An 18,259-nucleotide genomic window follows, 5' to 3' on the forward strand; every position below is an offset into this window, starting at 1 on the left:
GCACGCCACGTGCCGCGTTTAGCATGCAGCACGCCGCACAGAACAGCTCGGGTCGCACCACACAGTGGGCACTCTCAAAATGGCAACGATGCACTGACCGGGACGCGGGACGCACAACGCTGAATGAAGACACAACGCTGGCCACATTTGAGTTACTCCGCCCACACTGACCGAGCACTCCACACTGACCAGTTGACTGTCGCCCTCCCGCAGCCGAACTCCAGGAGCTGCTCACCGACTTCCTGCCGCGGCTGCTGGACTACCAGCCCGAGCCGGCTCCGCCGACACAGCTCACTCCTCCTCCCCTGCAGGGGCCGCCGCCGCCGCCGCCGCCCTCCGAGCCCCGCAAATGCGAATCTTCCGGCGACAACTGGCGCGGCCTGCGGGCCCCGCCACGCCTCAAGGCTTACTCGCCCCACACGCTTGCCGAGAAGATGGCAGAAGTGCTCAGGGTGAATCGGCCGCGCGAGGCGTAGCGAGCGAGCGGGGCGTGGGGTTAACGGGGGCGGGGGCTGCTCACCCGCAGAACTGATTCTCAGCGCTGTTGTTTTGATGCTAGGAACTTTGCCGGCTCTTCCCGGAAATTCCGCAAATGCTTCCTTTTGCTGCGAGAGTTTTCCCAGCTTTTGGGGGAATTCCCTCGAATGTTTTCTTTGGCCCTGGAATATTTATCAGCACTTCCCAGGAACTGAGCTGCCACTTCTCGCGTTGGCAATAGAGGGATTTCTTAGTTCTCCTCGGGAATCCTGAAAATTATTCCTTCCGCTCTGAGGGATGTCACTGTTCTTCCCAGATATCGTAGAATGATTCATTTTGTCTTTGGAGGTGAAAGAGCATTCTCAGCTCTGCCTGGGAATTCTGCAGGTCCTTAAGACTCTTCTTCAGCATCAACACACACAAAACCACCATTCCTGGAAACATCCCATTTCAGAATTTGACTTGCGGATATTGGACCACGCCACTGGAACACAAAGGTCTACCCTTGTGAAGGACGCCACGGGTTCTTTAATGTCCACTTCACAGCAGGCGGTGCACTCTGGTTGATGATGATGACGATGATTGTGATAAGAATAACATCCGACGAAAATCACAGGGCAGTGATGGGTGATGGAACCGTCGACTCAGAGCAAACTGTCAAGCGTCGAGCGTGCTCAAACAACGGTCCGCCTGGCCGCCGCCATTAGTGGCGGAAGATTTTTCCACCTCTTTTCGGGAATTCCCCGTGTGTCCGTGCGTGTATCCGTGCGCGTGATCTACAAAGCGTGTGCAAAGTCTGGCTTGTGATCCCATGGGAAGTATTTTTTTTCCACAAACCCACCCCCCCTCCCACCCTTGTGAATGATGCCCTGACACCTGGGACAAGTTATGCGCTGTACGTAACCTCCGGGAAAGATCCCCGGCACGCTTGCCAAAGTCTTAGGGAAGAGCCCGTTGCTTGCCGTGTCCTCAGCAGGCTCTCCCTCGCTACATCCCGAGCCCACGTAACTGTCACGCTTGTGTTTTGCCTTGTGCTCGTCTCAAAACAACGCAGCAGCGCCGAGAACTCCTCGACTGGCCATGGTCATGAGCTTGAAACGAGGACTGCGCCGTCCGTCATCCTTGGGCCGGCGTTGATGTGAAGAAGCGATCACGTGACGTTTTAAACTTTTAAAGTGCAATTGAGGGAATGGGGGTTGCAGGGGGTGGGAAGTTAAGAGGGACGACCCCGTGTAGACACGACCACAGAGACATCGCGTTGGGCAAAGATAAGCGTTGGTTTGCGTCGGTCTCTGTCCTTGATTGTCATGGGACAGTTGATCAGCCTCTCGCACACCTTGTGTATTTGTGTTACAAGTTTTGAGCTCGGTCACAGGCGAACTGCAAGAAAGTTTGTTGACGTATTTAGTTTTGTTCTTTTGGTCGAAATTGCAGGCAGGCAAGCTGGTGGTCACCTCCCGACCGTGCGGGTCAGATAATTGAAAGACGCTCTCAATCTGAAGTGTTAGCTCCGATGCCCGAATTAACGATGCTTTGCCTGGTATCCAGATGCCACGAAGTCGGATAAAATTGGTCACAAAGTATTGAAACTGCTGAATCCTGACCCATCTCCAAAACCCAACATGTCCTTCATATCTACGTGGGCTCGTCCCTAGTACCTGTTGTTTGTGTCTCTCATCTCGCTCTCTCGTCCTGTCAGTTTTGCACCGTTTCCCTCCCATGTTTTCACCTCCCCCACACTCCACTTTAGCTTCACACTCCGGAAACGTTGCATGACAAAAGCTCTTCCCATCGGGAGTTGAGGGAGCAGGCGCTTTTGTGACGCTACCACTGGTGGGGCAGAACCGTTGCTCCGGTTGCTTGCCAATGGTTAGTTTAACACGTAGTAGGCTTTCGCGACCAATATCCATAATAAAGGTTTTTTTTAGTTAGCCATGAATATAAATGTGCCGTTAAACCCACCACCACCCGACACGGACAATTAGTAAGGTTTGTCACGTAAACAGAACATGCCATTTCGTTCCTAGTTCAGGACATCTGTGTGTTGGAGAGTAAACCCACAGCATTTACAATCCGAGTTTTGTGGGTTTACTCTCCAACGCACCGTGTGCTGAGCTCGTAATGAATTGGCACGTTTTGTTTACGCGACAAAACCATTACCAGTTGGCTGTGTCGGGTGGTGGAGGGTTTAAGGACACATTTATATTGAAGCGATCTAACCCAAAAAAAAACCTCTTATGCTTGCTAATGCTCACATTGGTTTGCTGTTTGTGGAACTCGACACACGTCCCACTGCCCCCCCCCGCTCTGCTTGCCGAGTCCATGAGCGTCCGTCGTGGACGGGGGTCAATTAGTGTCTCGTGTCGTGTGAACATCACTCCCAAGAATGTGGAGAAATTTTAAATAATAATTGCACCTTACGAACTGGCACGGTTAATGCTGTCCGGGCAACATGAATTTAGATCCACCACGGGCAGCTCGCCGGCTAGTGGGAGAGAATCGGTGCAAAAGGCAATGACTAATGAGAGAGGGCGCCACTGCGGGTTATGTGAATGTTTTGATTGCGCACAGATGTCCTCCTAGTCGGGCGCGATGTGTCTGGACAATGAAGCATTTCAATTAATTCCAGATTCCCCCCCTACAGGAGTTGTGTGGTCACACGATGTTGTGGAACAACCTGGAAGTCACATCGCAGGCTTTTGACCAATCTCACACTACCACCAAACCTTGTCCTCCTGCTGTGCGCACGAGCGGTTCGCGGCCGTGCCTATCTTGTCTGCTCAACAAGCCCCCTCGGTTGTTGAAGCAGTTCAAGCTAAGTACGTTCGTTTGGACGCTGCACCCTGCATTGCAGCAGTTGCCATTCAACGATTCGCAATCCAATGTTACGATATGGAGTCGTATCCAAATTTATTTTTGTCGTCTCGTGTGTTCCGTCTCATTTGCACCGTTAAGCCTGAAGGTCGCGTTTGCGTATCGTGCATAATGTCCAATTAATTCTGAATGCGCACAACCTTTAAGTCACGTATCTTGAAAGTAATAATTTCAGTTGGAGAATTGTTACAGGCGTACACACTTGCTATTGTGTTGCTCTGCGCTTTTGTAGTCTTCACAGGTGATGGCCTGTCATGGGAGTCACTGCGTGGAGGAGTGGGCAGGGCAGTCGCAGGAAGCAATTTTCCCTTCGTCCTCTCACCCACAAGTGGGCCTGGCAGTAAACAAGCCCCGGTCATCATGGCTTAGCGTCTAAAAATAATGCCCAACCTCCACACCGACGCAGTGTCCTGACAGAGCCAGTGTGACCCCATGTGAACCCATTGGCTGGTTTCACTTAGTTTATTTAATGCAGTAAGTAAAAAAAATGGGAAAATACAAAGAGTATTTAATGGTACTGGCTGGAGGGGTTGGCTCAACGGCCTGACATGGCCGTTGTGAACCCAAATACTGTACTTTATTTTTAAGATTGAGGAGGTGTGGTGTGATAAATCCCGCGATGCCAATCCCTGCTGTTCGAGTCTGTGGGCCTCTCGGTCGGTGAAGTGCGTTTGCTTTTGTGTTGAAGTGCATTTGTTGCCTGCATTTAAGTTTTTTTATGTTTAAAAAAAAAACAGATGAAAATAAGCTTGACTCAATTTCCCACCAGCTTTCCCTGCTACACTTTCAAAGGGTCTGATACATGAAAAATCCATGTCACAGGAAGAAAATACTATCAGCCCACAATGCTGCCGTTGTGTATGGCTCCTTAAATGACATTGGTTTAAAACCCACTTTTCCACAATTTAGTGCTTCGGAACCAATATTTACCCCCCCCCCCCCAGTGGAGTGGTTCACTGCAACTGTTCTCCCGCGCTTATAGAATACCCATAACACCACTCTTCAGAACTGCAACCTAAGGTGACGGGGAAGTGTATCTAAATACGACGGGAGATCACTGGTGAAATGCCAGCACCGCAGCGGGGTAGCATGGGTCTCGCGCAGCGTCGCTTGGGCATGGAAAATCGGCGCTCCGCATCGAGGATGGACGACGGAGAAACATCCACAGCCTGCGCAGTCATTCAAGCACAGCTACCCACAACAGCCGCTCGCAAACAACCGTGATCCACGTCACATGCGCAAACCACTATATATCTGGACTCAAAAGAATCGCTTACGTGCAACAACACAGTCGCCAAGTTACTACTTGTGCGTCGCACGCAACGCACGCACAGTCGCACTTTAATACACGACCGCCAAAGCACGCGTGTACATTCTACTGAACTTACACAATGTTAATGCTGCTAGAGCGAGCGATAAGACGTACAAATGTATATTGTTACACGCAGCAAACTCTCGCCGGGGGACGGAACCGTATATTCGTCTGTCATACGAATTGTACGCACGGTACGTGCGACGTTTTCACGGCGGCGTCCGGGTGTTGTTCTCCAGTGCTGCTTTCGCTGTGTTTGACGCAGCATTGAGACTGACCCACAGTAATGGTTATGCTCCACCTGTATATCAAATAAAGACAGCGGACATTAACTGGAGAGGTTTTTGGGTGCGTGTGTGTGTGGTGGTGGTAAGTGTGCAGGTAAAATATACTGTAGTGTCGACAGTGATCATGTTGTGATGAGACGGTGGATGATGGAGTTTAAACAAAAAAAAAAGCAGTCACTTGATTCCAAATGTGCAGGTTTCCAAAATTTAAACTTTATTTAAATAAAGTATCATACAAACGCTTCATTTACATTCAAAGTCAATTTTCAAACAACTCCTGTTTAAAAAGAGAAACGGGCTGCTGCCACAGGTTTGTGTTTTCACCGTCTGACATTGGACAAGACTGTAAACAGCCTCGTGTAAGAGACACCGAGCCCCCGTGCACCCCCAAGGCCATGTGCACGACACCACTGGTAATTGGCATACTAATAGAACACGGGCCCACTCCCAAGTTCCCTGAAATTAGTGTTCACTGTGGAGTGCAAATACCAAAATAGCGTTTGCAACAATGGTCTCTGGGGGCGAAATTGGGGACATTTGCCTGAATGCAGAAGTGTGAATGTGCACACTTTCATATTTGATTGTGGGCAGCAGAGGGCAGTGCAGGAAAAACCATCAATGTGCTTGTGCTCCTCCCATGTATGCGCTTTCTCCCCGTTCAAACCGCATTGACCAGTGTAGTAAAGTATGGTCAATGAACTCCCGTGAAACAATATGACAAGTGGAGTCTCATTGATTTGTGGACTTTACATGTGTGTTAATGTGTGTTAATATGTGTGTTAATATGTGTGTGTGTGAATGTGTTAGTGTGTGTTAATGTGTGTGCGTGCACGAGCTATACACTCCGCTTCTCCTGACGAGGTTATCTGGCTTGACCACCTGAATGTGAAATTGTCGTTGTTACTCTGCATCTACATAAGCCATACGAAAGAAGTGGAGTGTATGTCCATGTATACATGTGCGTGTGCAAGCGTTTACGTCTGCGTGATTTCAGTGGTGTGGAAGTGATGACGTACGTGCTCTTCCGCGTGCGTGTTTATGCATCTGCGGTGCTGGATTGTTGTTCGCGCGTGTCGACCGGCGTCGGCTCGCGCGAGCGACGCGTCGTCACGTGAGTCCGGGGAGACTCCCCGGCGGCGCGAGGAGCACGCCCGCCGCGTACAGCAACCCCACGGCCAGGCCGAGCCTCGCCGTGCCCTGCGGCACGTCCCTGAGCGTGCCGGCGCGGAACCGCCGCTCCAGCCTCAGCGCCAGCGGCAGCGCGGCGAGCGGCGCCGCCAGGGTGGGCGCGCGCAGCCTCGCGGCGCCGGCGGCGAGGCCCGCGAAGGGCAGCAGCAGCAGCGCGATGTAGAGCGCGTAGGAGGCGGCCGGGCCCATCACCATGGCGAGCGTGACGGCGCCGGCCGCGCGGTCGCCCTCGGCGTCGCGCGCGTTGTTGGCGTGCAGCGCCGCCTGCGCCAGCAGCGCCAGCGGGAGCCCGTAGGCGAGGGGCCCCGCGGCGAGGCGGCCCGTCTGCGCCGAGAAGGCGAAGAGCACCGAGAGCGGGCCGAACGTGACGAAGATGAGCGCGTCGCCCATGGCCACGTACTTGAGGCCGATGCCGCCCGTGTAGAGGAAGGAGCTGGAGAGGCCGCCGAAGTAGAGCAGCGCCAAGTGCTCGTTGCGCAGCGGCGACGCGGCCGCCAGCGCCAGGGCCCCCGCGCAGCCGGCGCTGTAGAGCAGCGCGCCCAGGCGCACCACCTGCGCGGGCGCCAGCAGCCCGTCCACCAGCGTGCGGTCGTCGCTTCGGTGGTCGCCCGAGTCCACGCCGCGCGCGAAGTCGTAGTAGGTGTTGACGAGGTTTCCGGCGCCGTGCACGCACAGCACGCACGCTAGCGTGGCGGCGAACGCCGCGGGGCGGAACGTGCCGTCCGCGCGCCACGCCAGCGCTGCGCCCAGCGCCACGGGCGCCAGCGACGCGCCGAACGACCACGGCCGCAGCGCCCGCCAGTGGGCGCGCCAGCGGCGGTTGCGCAGCCAGCGGCATGCGCGTGAAACAGAGCCGCCGCCGCCACGAGCACCAACTCTGGTAAAGTCGCCACCGCCGCCGAAGGGATCTTTTACGGAGTGCCATTCGCCGGTGCCATCGCCGGTTTCACTGCCGCCGTTTGCAAATCCGTTGGAATGGAGTCGCCCGCCCACGGAACCGCCGTTTCCAGTGGGAAAGCTGTCGCCGTGCGGAGCTGGGCTGTGGCCCGGGAGAGCCGAGTCTTCGCCTGCGCGCAGGTTGGCGCCGGCAATCGGCCCCGGCACGGCCAATGGGGCGCCGTCATCCATGATGTTGAGATGGAGCTCGGCGGCTGTGGGGGCAGGAGGTCGCGCTGACAAAGCCATGAAGAGAAATCACCAAGAGCACGGAGTCATCTCCTGTGGGCGGCACCATCATCAACATCACCACCAGCATTTGCATCACCATTGCACGTGTATCATCTCATTTTTTATACGTGCTTATGTTGTATTTGTTTTGGCCCATGTCCCTATTGAAAAATCGATTTTCCGTCTCACTAGGCTATCAGATGTATTTGTTAAACGACGCCCATTACCTTTAATTTGAGGTGGCCAAATACCGCCGAGATCCTGAGCACCAATCTGCGCTTCAGCCATAGCGATAAAAACAAACATTCTCAAGTTTAGCAAGTTGATGGATTAGTTTGGTGACCGATAATACCAGCATTTAAATAAACCCTTTAACTCAGTATATTTCATCCAGGGCATGTTTCCGCCACTTTGTAAATTAAGATGCAGCTTTGTGGCTTTATAACCACTCCTCCAGAATTACTATCAACTCTCTATGACAAAGGCTGCCACTCTTCAGACGCGTCGAGTTCTGAAACTCGCCGAGACGACCTGATACCGAGTTTTATCCGCTTTCAGTTCAACCTGCTTCCAGTTCGACTTCACTTTATTCACCCGACAGAGTCCACGCGTTGTATCTAGCAATCGCCAAACCCACAAGGGCTCCCCCCCCCCACGTGTTTCTATCACTTCTTAGCATTCGCCTATCCACCACCTTCCCAGCGAACGCACTGAAGAGCTCACACCGACCGACCGGCGTGGTGAAGTATGGTCAAAACAACCCCCGCTCCCACGTGAGACGCAAATGGCTGGCGGACACCAGAGCCTGGGGGGAGGGGGGGGCATGGTTTAAGTGCGTCAGTCGTGGGGGGGGGGGGTTGTTTGACCATACTTCACCACAATGGTTCGTGTGGGATGGTGAAAGATGCACATGGGTGACCTTAAGCCTGCGAAGGGTCTGCAAGGCTCACACGCTTGGGCACCGCGTTGAGACAGCGCCCTCTAACAAGATGACGGTGTTGATGATGATAGTTTATGTTTTTAAATGTTGATGGCGAGGATGCTGATGATGATATCACCTCTTCGATGTTGCGATAATGTTGATAGTGAAGACGGTGAGATTGTTGATGGTCACGGTCGTGGTGATGTTGATGGTAAGGTCGTTAATAGCGATGGTGGTTAGTGATGGTGAGGTCGTTGATGATGGTAATAGTGGGGTTGTTGATGATGATGATGTTAATAGCGTTACTTTAATGTTGATAGCTACACTTTAATATGCTTGGGTCTTTCGGAAAAGTCACGCAGATAGCGGTCGTCTTCCTGGCAGCTTGTGTTGCGATCGAAACGTCGTTTTTTGTTATTGTATTTGAACCTATCTACGTGACTTTACCGACAGACCCAATAATGTAATTAAATGTTGATGGTGTTGATGATGATATGTAAATGTTGATGGCGACGTCTTAATTATGACGTTGATTTCAAGATAGTGAAGTGTTCTGATATGGCTGTTGTTGATATCAAAGTGATAGTGAAGTGTGGATGTTTTTGAAAGTGAATGTTATTGATAGTGAATGTTGTTGTTGATAGTGAATGTTGTTGTTGTTGTTGTTAATGTTGTTGTTGTTGTTGGCACTCACGCGCCCGCAGGACGTGGCGTGGTCACCGGGTCAAAGGATCCGAACCCATTCGTGGATCCGGATCCTATAGCTAAACACGGGGATCCGGATCCCACGGCGACCCCAAACCCGTGGGGAACCACATCCGCCGGCGTTGGAGATGACGTCATGTCGTTCGCGCCAAAAAAAAAACCAGTGGTCTCTCTGGCCTCGGGCAATTAAAAGGCCTGTAACAAACTGCCTGCGAAGGCGCAACACGATTGCAACAACAACAGAATCGCGTGCGTTGTCGTTATTGTCGTTGTGGGAGTCTAGCTGCCACCCATTGACTGTGATGACGTCACTCGGCGCGGGTTGTCCGGCCGGATGACGTCGCGTTCAGTGACGTAACCGCACGCGGTGCTTTGGAGACGTCACTCGGCGCGGTTGTGTGGGGGGGGGATGACGTCACGTCGCCCTTTGCTAGCTGTGTTCCCACCGTCACTGATGGGAAGGAGAGACAAACGCGACACGCAAGAGACCTTCCAACGCCACATTCACGTCGCGAAACTCCGTTGGGAGTTGTAAGGCGCGCGAGGAAAAGCGCGGGAATGTGGAGCGCGTCTCGCGCCGTCGCGGTCGCGCGCGCCCTGGGTGCGAGGAGCCTCGCTCAGGTCGGTGAAGTGCGCATGCGGTCGCCATCTTTGTAAGGGGTAGAGGGGGGCGCCATCTTTGTAGGGGTTTCTGTGAGACGCCATCTTTGTGGGGGATGTGCTGATCGCCATCTTTCTAAGGGGTGAAGGTCGCCTTTGTAGGGGACATAGACGCGAGTGTCGCCATCTTTGTAGGGGACGTTGGCGTGCGGGCCACCATCTTTGTAGGGGAGTGTGAGTGGCGCCATCTTTGTAGAGGACGTTGACGTGCGGGCCGCCATCTTTGTAGGGGAGTGTGAGTGGCGCCATCTTTGTAGAGGACGTTGACGTGCGGGTCGCCATCTTTGTAGGAGACATGTCAGCATCTTTGTTGAGACTGCAGGAGGAAGGAATCCGATGAGCTATTAAGCTCTTCTTCACAGATGTCCAATTTGGGGGGGGGGGTCAGCAGGTTACAACAGCAAACAATACAAAACACGATATGAGCGCGAAGTACAGAAAATGGTAAGCAAGTCACAAAATATAATTATATAAGTCCTTTTTTTTTATCAAACTTGGGCAACAAAAACATTTAAAACCTGCGCTGTGAACTGGGCTACCTGTGTTCCGATTCCCAGCCACGGCGAAACATCGGTGCCGACAACCATGGAAGGCAGTACAGTGCCATAAAATGAAATATATATAACAGGCGACATTTCGGGCAAATAATGTAGTATGTCCAAGTGTTACCCTGTCTCCTCCCCGTGTCCACTTTGCCTCCGTGCCCACTGGACATCTGTGAAAAAAGAGCTTCATAGCTCATCGGATTTCCGACGTATGGGGCCGTCCATAAATGACGTCACGCGATTTTGGCCGATTTTTTACCCCCCCTCCTCCCCTCGTCACACGGCGTCACAAAAAGTCAACCCCCCCTCAAATATGACGTCACAAAGCCCTGACCCCCCCCAACCATAATTCCATTTTGAAGATAAAGCATGCTTCAAATCGCTTTAAACTATTGTCATTGTAGTGCGTATTTAATGTGGCGCTGCACTCTGATGTTGTAGGAGTGTTGTTATAACAATTAGTGTTGTTATAACAATTCGTTTTGTTATAAAAATTCTATATTTAAAGTTGCGCATTTTGATGTGACGTCACATTCCCCCCCCCCCCTCGTCACGCATCGTCACAAATTTCTGACCCCCTCCCCCCCCCCCCAGGTGCGTGACGTCATTTATGGACGGCCCCTATAAATCAATGTTCTGGTTCTGTGATTTGTGTGCCTCCAGGAACTCCCCGTGTTGTGCCCGTGTCATCCATAGGTCACCGACCACCAGCGGGAGCTGCAGGCGCGCGGTCTACCCCGGAGGCGTGCGGTGCCCGGGGTTAAACGCGTGCTGTGCGTGGCGTCCGGCAAGGGCGGCGTGGGCAAGTCCACGCTGGCCAGTACGCTGTCTCTCGCACGCTCACAGTGTGCATGCGCACCAGGCGTTCTTCATGGCAAGGCCTTCGCGGGGCCACTGACTTCAAATCAGAAAGGGTTTTATTCGCCATGAAAGTTCGCACAGACAAGGAATTTATTTGGCCGGATGTTGCATACATTCAACATTTAGGAATCTTAAATTTTAAATAAGTGGTTTACAAGTCTAACTATACTAAAGGTACAAGTCTAACTAATAATAAGGAGCTAAAGTATGTACAAATTGAATAAAATAAAATCTAAAATATGCAATAGGTATAACATACAATATAAAATTACAAAAATGCAAATAGGGTAACATAGTGCAAATATGGCAGGTTGTCATTGTGCAGATATTGTGTTAAAGTCAGTTTGAGCGTTAAAGTCAAGAGTTATAAATGCCCTGATTGGTGCATTGTCTTCGTGCTGTTCGTCTTTTGGAGACTAGGCTCAAAAGAAAGCTGTTTCTGGTGTGGACCAATCCATTTTAAAGACAATGTACATAGTATCAGAGCATGTTTTTTTTTGTTCGCATGTTCACCACAAGTACGTGTGGTTAATTCAGACAGGATTCCTTGAGAAAGGATTCTGTTTTGTGTTTTAACATCTTCTAACACCTGTTTTATTGCCAGTAAGGGTAAAACCTATTGTTATATTTTTATATTGGCAAGAAGGGTCCCATATTGAATACACAACATGTGAAAATACCCCAGTGGTTTTAAAATGTGTGGCGGCCCTCACACTGAAAATTAGTGAAGAACAATGCTGTACACCAACAACAACAACACCAGGCTCAGTTCGCCGCTAAGTGACGGTGATGTCACCACAGATTGTGCCAGGCTAGGTGCACTTTGTCTCCCCCAGTGCTTGTGTTTGAACACCACAAATATTCGCCATTGTTATTGGTCGTGAACGGGTCGCTGGGTTTGTAGCATGGTGCACTAGCCACTACACTACCGCTCCATACACACGCACATACGCACACATAACAAGACACGCCGTTCGCCGCTAAGTGGCAGTGACTTCACGGCACCCGTGCCAGGCCAGGTGCACTTTGAGGTCATGTGACGTTGTCGAAAGCTCGCTGACAAGAGGTAACAGGGGCACAGCCGGTGGCATGGGTTGGCTGAGATGACTGGCAGATGCACAACCTGTGCTCCCCACTCTGCCTGTACACACACCTCACAGAATGAGCATCAGCATCGCCATGGATAATTTTTCATCGAACTAGGACCCATGTTAGAGAGAGGGTCTTTGTCTATAACTTCTGATATTTCACCAGCAAGCCCCTATTCTGCTGATGAGAAAATGTTTCTCGAAATCAGTCCAGAGTTTGCTTGTATTGAGCCAATCCTGCTGAAATTATGCACTCCCAGAATGTGGTTGATGGAAAGTGTAAAAATATTGATTTTTGTGTAGAGGGACAGATGTATGAAGGAGATGTATTATCTGCTCATATACTTTCTCACGCATAGTGTGCCAAAATGTACACAAAAATGTGCATATGCTCATCAGAATACTCACTCGGTCAGGTGGGTAAAATGAGGCCTAATAAGTATGTTTCCTCCCCCAGTTAACCTGGCACTGGGCTTGCAGGCTGTGACAGAGGTGAGGATATCACCACACCAAAACACTAACTGCTCACCCACACATCAATCCCACTGTCGCAACCCCACACTCGCCACTCACAAAAATTCGCCATTCCCTGCTCACGCACACTTCACTCAGCTCCACACTCGCCACTCGTTAAAAACTACCAACACCACACTCCTTCACTGGAACGGTGACATCATTTACGACAAAAACTCAACACTCACACTCACCGCCAACACGCACCACTCACTAAAACTCACCACACATTTACTGTCGTGCGTACATCCTTCACCATTCACAATGAGGCGGCTCACCCACTCACTACTCACCACGTACATCTCCCACCCAACCATCCGCGTGAAGCATTCATGAACACTCACCAATGGCGTTCTCACCTCCCAAGTAATTACCCACACCTCCAATTATCACGGTTGGCTATGTACCGTGCGAAAGAAATACAGCATACATTTGTCAATACCTACACTACTTATTCACCATAATACACTGACCTCTCATCCACATAAATCCAATCAGAACGATGCCAGATGAATGATCGGCTCTTGTTGTTGCAGAATGATCCAGTGGGTCTTATTGTTGCAGGGTGAGCGAGTGAGTGAAGTCGAGGCAACCTCTTCGCATGTTTTTTTTCCTTCCGGCAATGCTGGTAATGCTGCGGTTTTGTTGTTGTTGTTGTTTTGGGTCGTTGCAGGGTGAGCGTGTGGGTCTCCTTGACCTCGACGTGTTCGGTCCGTCGCTCCCTCGTCTCATGAATCTCAAGGGGCAGCCGGAGCTCACATCAGGTAGTGGTCAGAGTAGCAGCAGCACCAGGCCACACACCCGGCATCGATCATTGAGGCCATTGAGATTCAAAATATTTACTGGGAGGTCGGTGCGATGTTTGTTGGGCAAGGACTAATTTTCACAACTTTTTTCAACTTTTCAGCCAGTTTTCACAGAGTTGACAGTTGACCTCCCAACGGAGACACCTGAGAATGTTTTGAATGGGCATTTAGAACTGCTCTTTGTGGTTAGATTGTTGTTCTTCCCCCGCCCCTCCGATTAGCACGGTTGGCTATGTACGGTGCAAAAGAATTTCAACATAAAGTCACGTAGAAGGGTAGTAATAAAATAATAAAATAAAACATAATAAAATAATTCTCACGACGTTTCGGCCACAACGCAAGCAGTCGTCCTCAGGTGAGAATTATTTTATGTTTCATTTTTATTATTTTATTACTTCCCTTCTACGTGACTTTACCGAAAGAACCAAGAAGATGAATCCCTGCAGTCACGAAAGCTTTACATCGAAAAGTTCAACATACATACATATAAATAAACATAAGTGCACTGAATTGTGGATTTTAAAAACAATATGCCACGTTTGCCAAGAACAAAAAATATCTGAAGCAAAATTGTGTGATATGGAAGTTGATGAAGCTGCTGCTGCTGTTGTTTCAGATAACTTAATGAAACCGTTAATCAACTTTGGGATTCCATGGTGAGTGTGCGTTCAAGTTCATGTGTACGTTCGCTTACGTCTAATTTCATGTTTTTCTGTGTACGTGTGCATTGAGGTGCGTGCGTTGAGATTATGCACGACGGATGTTATAAAAGCAACTGCAGTCTACCTGAGCATGTTGCAGATGAGACATTCACTGTTCCGTGACTGCACTTAAAACGAGGAAGAAAAATAATCCTTTCTTTAACTCCACCCACACACTGCCCCCCCCCCTCCAACACAGCCCCTCCCCTCGGTCCCCTCGGCTTCTCCTCCCCCACGCGCCCCCCAGACTTTTCCACCAGGCACCCACGTGGCCCCTTGCTTCCCCCTCCCCCCGACGTGCTGGGGCAAACTTGCCACCGGTTTAGTTGTATGTCCCCGCATCTTCAGTTTTAACAGCCTTTACTGTCTATGAGGCTACGCTGAAGGAGATGTGTCTCTTTATCTCTTTGCACATTGCACACTTCAGCATGTCCATGGGGTTCCTGATGGAGGAAGGAGCGCCCTTGGTGTGGAGAGGCCTCATGGTGATGTCAGCGGTGGAGAGACTTATCCGAAAGGTGAGCGACACGCATGGGGGGATATTCGCGCAGATGTGTACAAACGGGAACACGGAGACACAGCCATACGGAGACACGTGGGACACAATGAAGCACACATGGAGGCACGAGACACACGGAGACTTGGAGACTTGCAGGAATATGTAGACATAGGCATATATACAGACACACATAAACATGGCAACATAGAGAAGCACAGAGAGACATAGATCAACACAAATAAAGAGACAAATTTGTATGGGGCTATGGAGACATGGCAACACTCGCACATGGAGACATGAGAAGAGTTGTTTTTTGAGGAATGGTGCAGCTTGATGAGCTGGTGGCCGCGGCTGTTGCCGGGACATTGCAGGTGGAGTGGGGGGAGCTGGAGTACCTGGTTGTGGATTTGCCTCCTGGAACCGGTGACGTGCAGCTCTCCCTGTCCCAGCTCCTTCACCTCCAGGGTGACCTCACCACCAAACCACACATTCCTACCACCACACTCGCCACCACACTCACCTTGCTTACCATAACACATTCCTGCGGAGGGAGCTGGTAGGAACGTTGGGTTGCTCGGTCAATGGCCAGGGTCAATGGCGGCGTGGTGTATTCCGCAAATATGCCCGACTGTGAGGGCGGGCACAAGCCGGCGTGAGTAGGTGAAACGTTGAGTTTTATAAGGGCACCACGGGGTGACCAGCCCCTCCCCACCCAGCCGCACCCCTTCCACCCCCCACCCAGCCCCATCCTCCCCACCCAGCCCCTCCCCACCCAGGCCCTCCCTCCACAACGGACGGACAGAATACTCCCCTGTGGGCTGGTGTAACCAGAGGTTCCTACCAGTATTACAGTGTCCCCATGTCCCTATCTTCCTGTGTCTCCATGTCCCCGTCACTCCGTTTTCCCATGACTCCCTGACTCCATGACTCCCTGACTCCATATCCCTTTGACTTCGTATTCCCGTGACTCCGAGTCACCCTGTCTGTCCCCGTGTCTCCGTGTAGGTGCAGTCATCGTATCCACACCCCAGGACCTGGCATTGATGGATGCGAGGCGCGGGGCTGAGATGTTTAAAAAAGTGGACGTTCCCGTGAGTAATGGGGGACCCGTGGATTAATAGAGACACAGAAACATGAGAATTCACACGCAAATATGGGGGACACGTATACGCACAAAAGCACAAAGTGATATGGGGACATGGGAACACAGTGCCAAGCGAACACGGGAAGCACAGAGGTACAGAGAAACTGAAAGACACGTGGACACAATAGACATGAAGATAAATGAGAAATGGGGGACCCCAGGTAAGGGACAGAGAGACTAGAACATGGGGACACACAGATATATGAATGTCACACAGTTACACCTTCTGCCAGCGAGCCTTCCACACTTCACTTTGTCTCAATTCAACAAGCACCTTTGGTGAAGTACCTGCCACATAGTGATGAATGGCCGCTGTTGTTGTTCCTGTGGGGAGCGGTAGTGCAGCGGTTAGTGCACTGCACTATGAACCAGGCGACCCAAGTTCAATTCCTGCTCACGGCCAACACCAGTGATAAATAATCTGAACCAGTCCTGAGTCTCCCCTAGGTCGACTCGGCCTCACATGAGCACCTGGTGCAATGTGTGAACGTCGTCACGAGGGAGACTAAGGAGGCCGGGCTGGCCACCCACCCCCTCATGTGTCATGCCGGCCTTGATAGGTGCTCCTCGCTAACAGCACTTGGCCACAAAAATCTATCAAGGCTACACAGGGGGGTATTTTTTTGTCTGTGTTCCTGTGCATATGTTACATGTGTGTTCACACGCAGGTTTTGGGGGTGGTGGAGAACATGAGTGTGTTCACGTGTCCTGCGTGCGGACATCGCACACACATATTCGGAGCCGAGGGGGCAAGGCAAATGGCCACCAGCCTTGGCCTACGCTTTCTCGGTGAGATATTCCGACGTGAACTCGCACAAATACTTTTAATCATCTTGTCGGGTGTGCGCCGTGTTGTTCGGTGGTGTGCGAGGCGCTAACCGGTGCATCGTGGTGCGTTGTTGGGCGTGTGTACAGGTGAGGTGCCTTTGCACATCAGCATCAGGGAGTCGTCAGATAGTGGGAAGCCGATTGTCATCTCTAAACCAGGAAGCCCAGAGGTGAGAACACGCCGAGGCGCATCGCGTGACTGAGTGGTGGTAATCATTTCATTGTGCCGTTATTCCAGAACCCGAGGTAGGATTCCTCTCCACGGATATGTCCCTAATCCTATTAAGAGGCTGTTCTCAAGCAAAAAAATACGGAATTTCCAACACCCACTCAGGGCCACGGACAGAGAGGAGCATCACCATTGGCTCATTTGAACAGGGAGACGTCCTGTTCATGGCGTGATATTGCACATTTAACGATTCATCGATTAATTATAATTGTTACACCCAAGATACGGGCATCGAATTGTGCATGTAAGAATCAGTTACTGTGTGGAAGAATCATCTGGTCGTACGCAATTTTATGCAAATGTGACCGTTTGGCAAATGGTAAGGGAAAGAACACATGCTAAAGTACAAATTACAATTTCTTAAGGCATTGCAAGGCAGTGGGTCAAAACCTGCCTGCCTGCTAAATGATGTTGTATTGCAGTATGTGTTTGCTGTGTATACTCTTCGTATGTGTATGTGCTGTGCACCAGGCCGAAGCCTACCTCACGATTGCCAAGGAAGTGATCAAGAGCCTCGGGGAATTGCAGACGTGACCAACTGGGGTCGCGACCTGAATGGGTGGTGACCAGAGTTGTATTGGGCCACTTAGCAACCGGGCCTGTGCCTGGTAACCCGGTGCTGGAGTTGGTTCATCGTACATTCGCTCAATGTAAATCTGTCTCGCCAGTCAGCCAGCACGTGAATAGTTTTTTTTGCAGAGTGCGCAGACCCGAATCCAGATCCAGATTACTGGCAGATGCCTGGTTTCCTATTCGTCTCGGCCTGTTCTTGAAAAAGGGCAGTTTTAGAACTTGCGCTGGCTGTTATTACACAGTTAAGACATCCTTGCAATGTCCAAAACGATCTGTAACCAAAATAAGTCTCCAAAACGCACTGCCTGTGCACCGGTGTTTGAATATACAGTTGAAGTTTGATTGGGAGGGTCACTCAAGGTTAACTCATTGGGGCTTTCAATTTTACGCAGCAGCTTGGATAAATTCAAGACGGTAGGAATTAGGGGTGGCAAGAAAAATTCACTGCAAATTGAATTTGATTCCATTTGGTAATTTAGTATTAAAGATGTTTGAATATATTTTTAAGTTGTGTCCTTGTTTCTGTGTGTGGTGCGTCAACCATGTGTTACGTTTGACCGCTTTTACAATCTAGGGATTGTGCGTGAGAATCCCTGTGCTGATGTTGACAAAAGACAAAGATCCCCCATATAGCTTGAACAGACTGTTGGGGCAAGTGCTGTTAGCAAGCACCTATGAAGGCCGGCACGGTACACAAGGGGGTGGGTGGCCAACACCGCGCCCGGCCGCCTTTGTCTCCCTAGTGGCAATGTTTACTACACACTGCACCAGATACTAATTTGAGGCTGAGTCGACTTAGGGGGAGGCCCAGGACCGTTTCAGATAATCGTCACTGGTGGTGGCCATGAGCGGGAATCTAACTCGGGCCGCCGGGTTCGTA

At 50.9% G+C, this 18,259-nt stretch overlaps 3 protein-coding genes across 8 annotated transcripts in view; 2 read left to right on the forward strand and 1 right to left on the reverse strand.

The window, feature by feature from the left end:
• Positions 1-5,068, forward strand: part of LOC144932422 (ubiquitin carboxyl-terminal hydrolase 25-like) — a 30,786-nt gene extending 25,718 nt beyond the window's left edge. For all 3 annotated transcript variants that reach the window (XM_078856457.1, XM_078856458.1, XM_078856459.1), the window contains exon 26: positions 214-5,068. In XM_078856457.1, coding sequence (XP_078712583.1) covers positions 214-476 — 263 coding nt within the window. In that variant the 3' untranslated portion in view covers positions 477-5,068. The remainder of the gene's footprint in view (positions 1-213) is intronic.
• A 73-nt stretch (positions 5,069-5,141) lies between these two features.
• On the reverse strand, positions 5,142-8,989 carry UBIAD1 (UbiA prenyltransferase domain containing 1). Of its 4 annotated transcripts, XM_078856461.1 has the most exons (3): positions 8,225-8,478; positions 7,533-7,578; positions 5,142-7,356 (listed from the first exon to the last, which is right to left on the reverse strand). In XM_078856461.1, exon 3 carries the CDS (start codon positions 7,321-7,323, stop codon positions 6,058-6,060), a length of 1,266 nt encoding a protein of 421 aa, XP_078712587.1. In that variant the 5' UTR covers positions 7,324-7,356; positions 7,533-7,578; positions 8,225-8,478; the 3' UTR covers positions 5,142-6,057. The 4 variants fall into 4 exon arrangements, with proteins under 4 accessions (XP_078712587.1, XP_078712590.1, XP_078712586.1 ...); XM_078856464.1 differs by lacking the exons at positions 7,533-7,578; positions 8,225-8,478 and adding an exon at positions 8,922-8,989 and having other exon boundaries at positions 5,142-7,310; XM_078856460.1 differs by lacking the exons at positions 7,533-7,578; positions 8,225-8,478 and adding an exon at positions 8,922-8,988.
• Positions 8,990-9,340: 351 nt separating this feature from the next.
• NUBPL (NUBP iron-sulfur cluster assembly factor, mitochondrial) lies at positions 9,341-17,870 on the forward strand. The gene is made up of 11 exons (XM_078856138.1): positions 9,341-9,553; positions 10,834-10,957; positions 12,544-12,578; positions 13,273-13,363; positions 14,022-14,061; positions 14,534-14,624; positions 14,977-15,070; positions 15,611-15,696; positions 16,418-16,538; positions 16,665-16,747; positions 17,278-17,870. The coding sequence occupies exons 1-11, from the start codon at positions 9,491-9,493 to the stop codon at positions 17,338-17,340; spliced, it is 891 nt and encodes a 296-aa protein (XP_078712264.1). The 5' UTR covers positions 9,341-9,490; the 3' UTR covers positions 17,341-17,870.
• The last annotated feature ends 389 nt before the right edge of the window (positions 17,871-18,259 follow it).

Source organism: Lampetra fluviatilis, chromosome 5 (assembly GCF_964198595.1).
Source record: "Lampetra fluviatilis chromosome 5, kcLamFluv1.1, whole genome shotgun sequence".
NCBI classification, from domain to species: domain Eukaryota; kingdom Metazoa; phylum Chordata; class Hyperoartia; order Petromyzontiformes; family Petromyzontidae; genus Lampetra; species Lampetra fluviatilis.

What these genes read in the sequence shown, in the direction of transcription:
- UBIAD1 (XM_078856460.1), bottom strand. Translation starts at nt 7,323, where the DNA reads ATGGCTTTGTCAGCGCGACCTCCTGCCCCCACAGCCGCCGAGCTCCAT.
- NUBPL (XM_078856138.1), top strand. Translation starts at nt 9,491, where the DNA reads ATGTGGAGCGCGTCTCGCGCCGTCGCGGTCGCGCGCGCCCTGGGTGCG. An exon ending in GCTTGCAGGCTGTGACAGAG is followed by an intron (nt 12,579 to 13,272) that starts GTGAGGATATCA and finishes GGGTCGTTGCAG; the next exon opens with GGTGAGCGTGTGGGTCTCCT. An exon ending in GCAGCCGGAGCTCACATCAG is followed by an intron (nt 13,364 to 14,021) that starts GTAGTGGTCAGA and finishes CTGTTGTTTCAG; the next exon opens with ATAACTTAATGAAACCGTTA.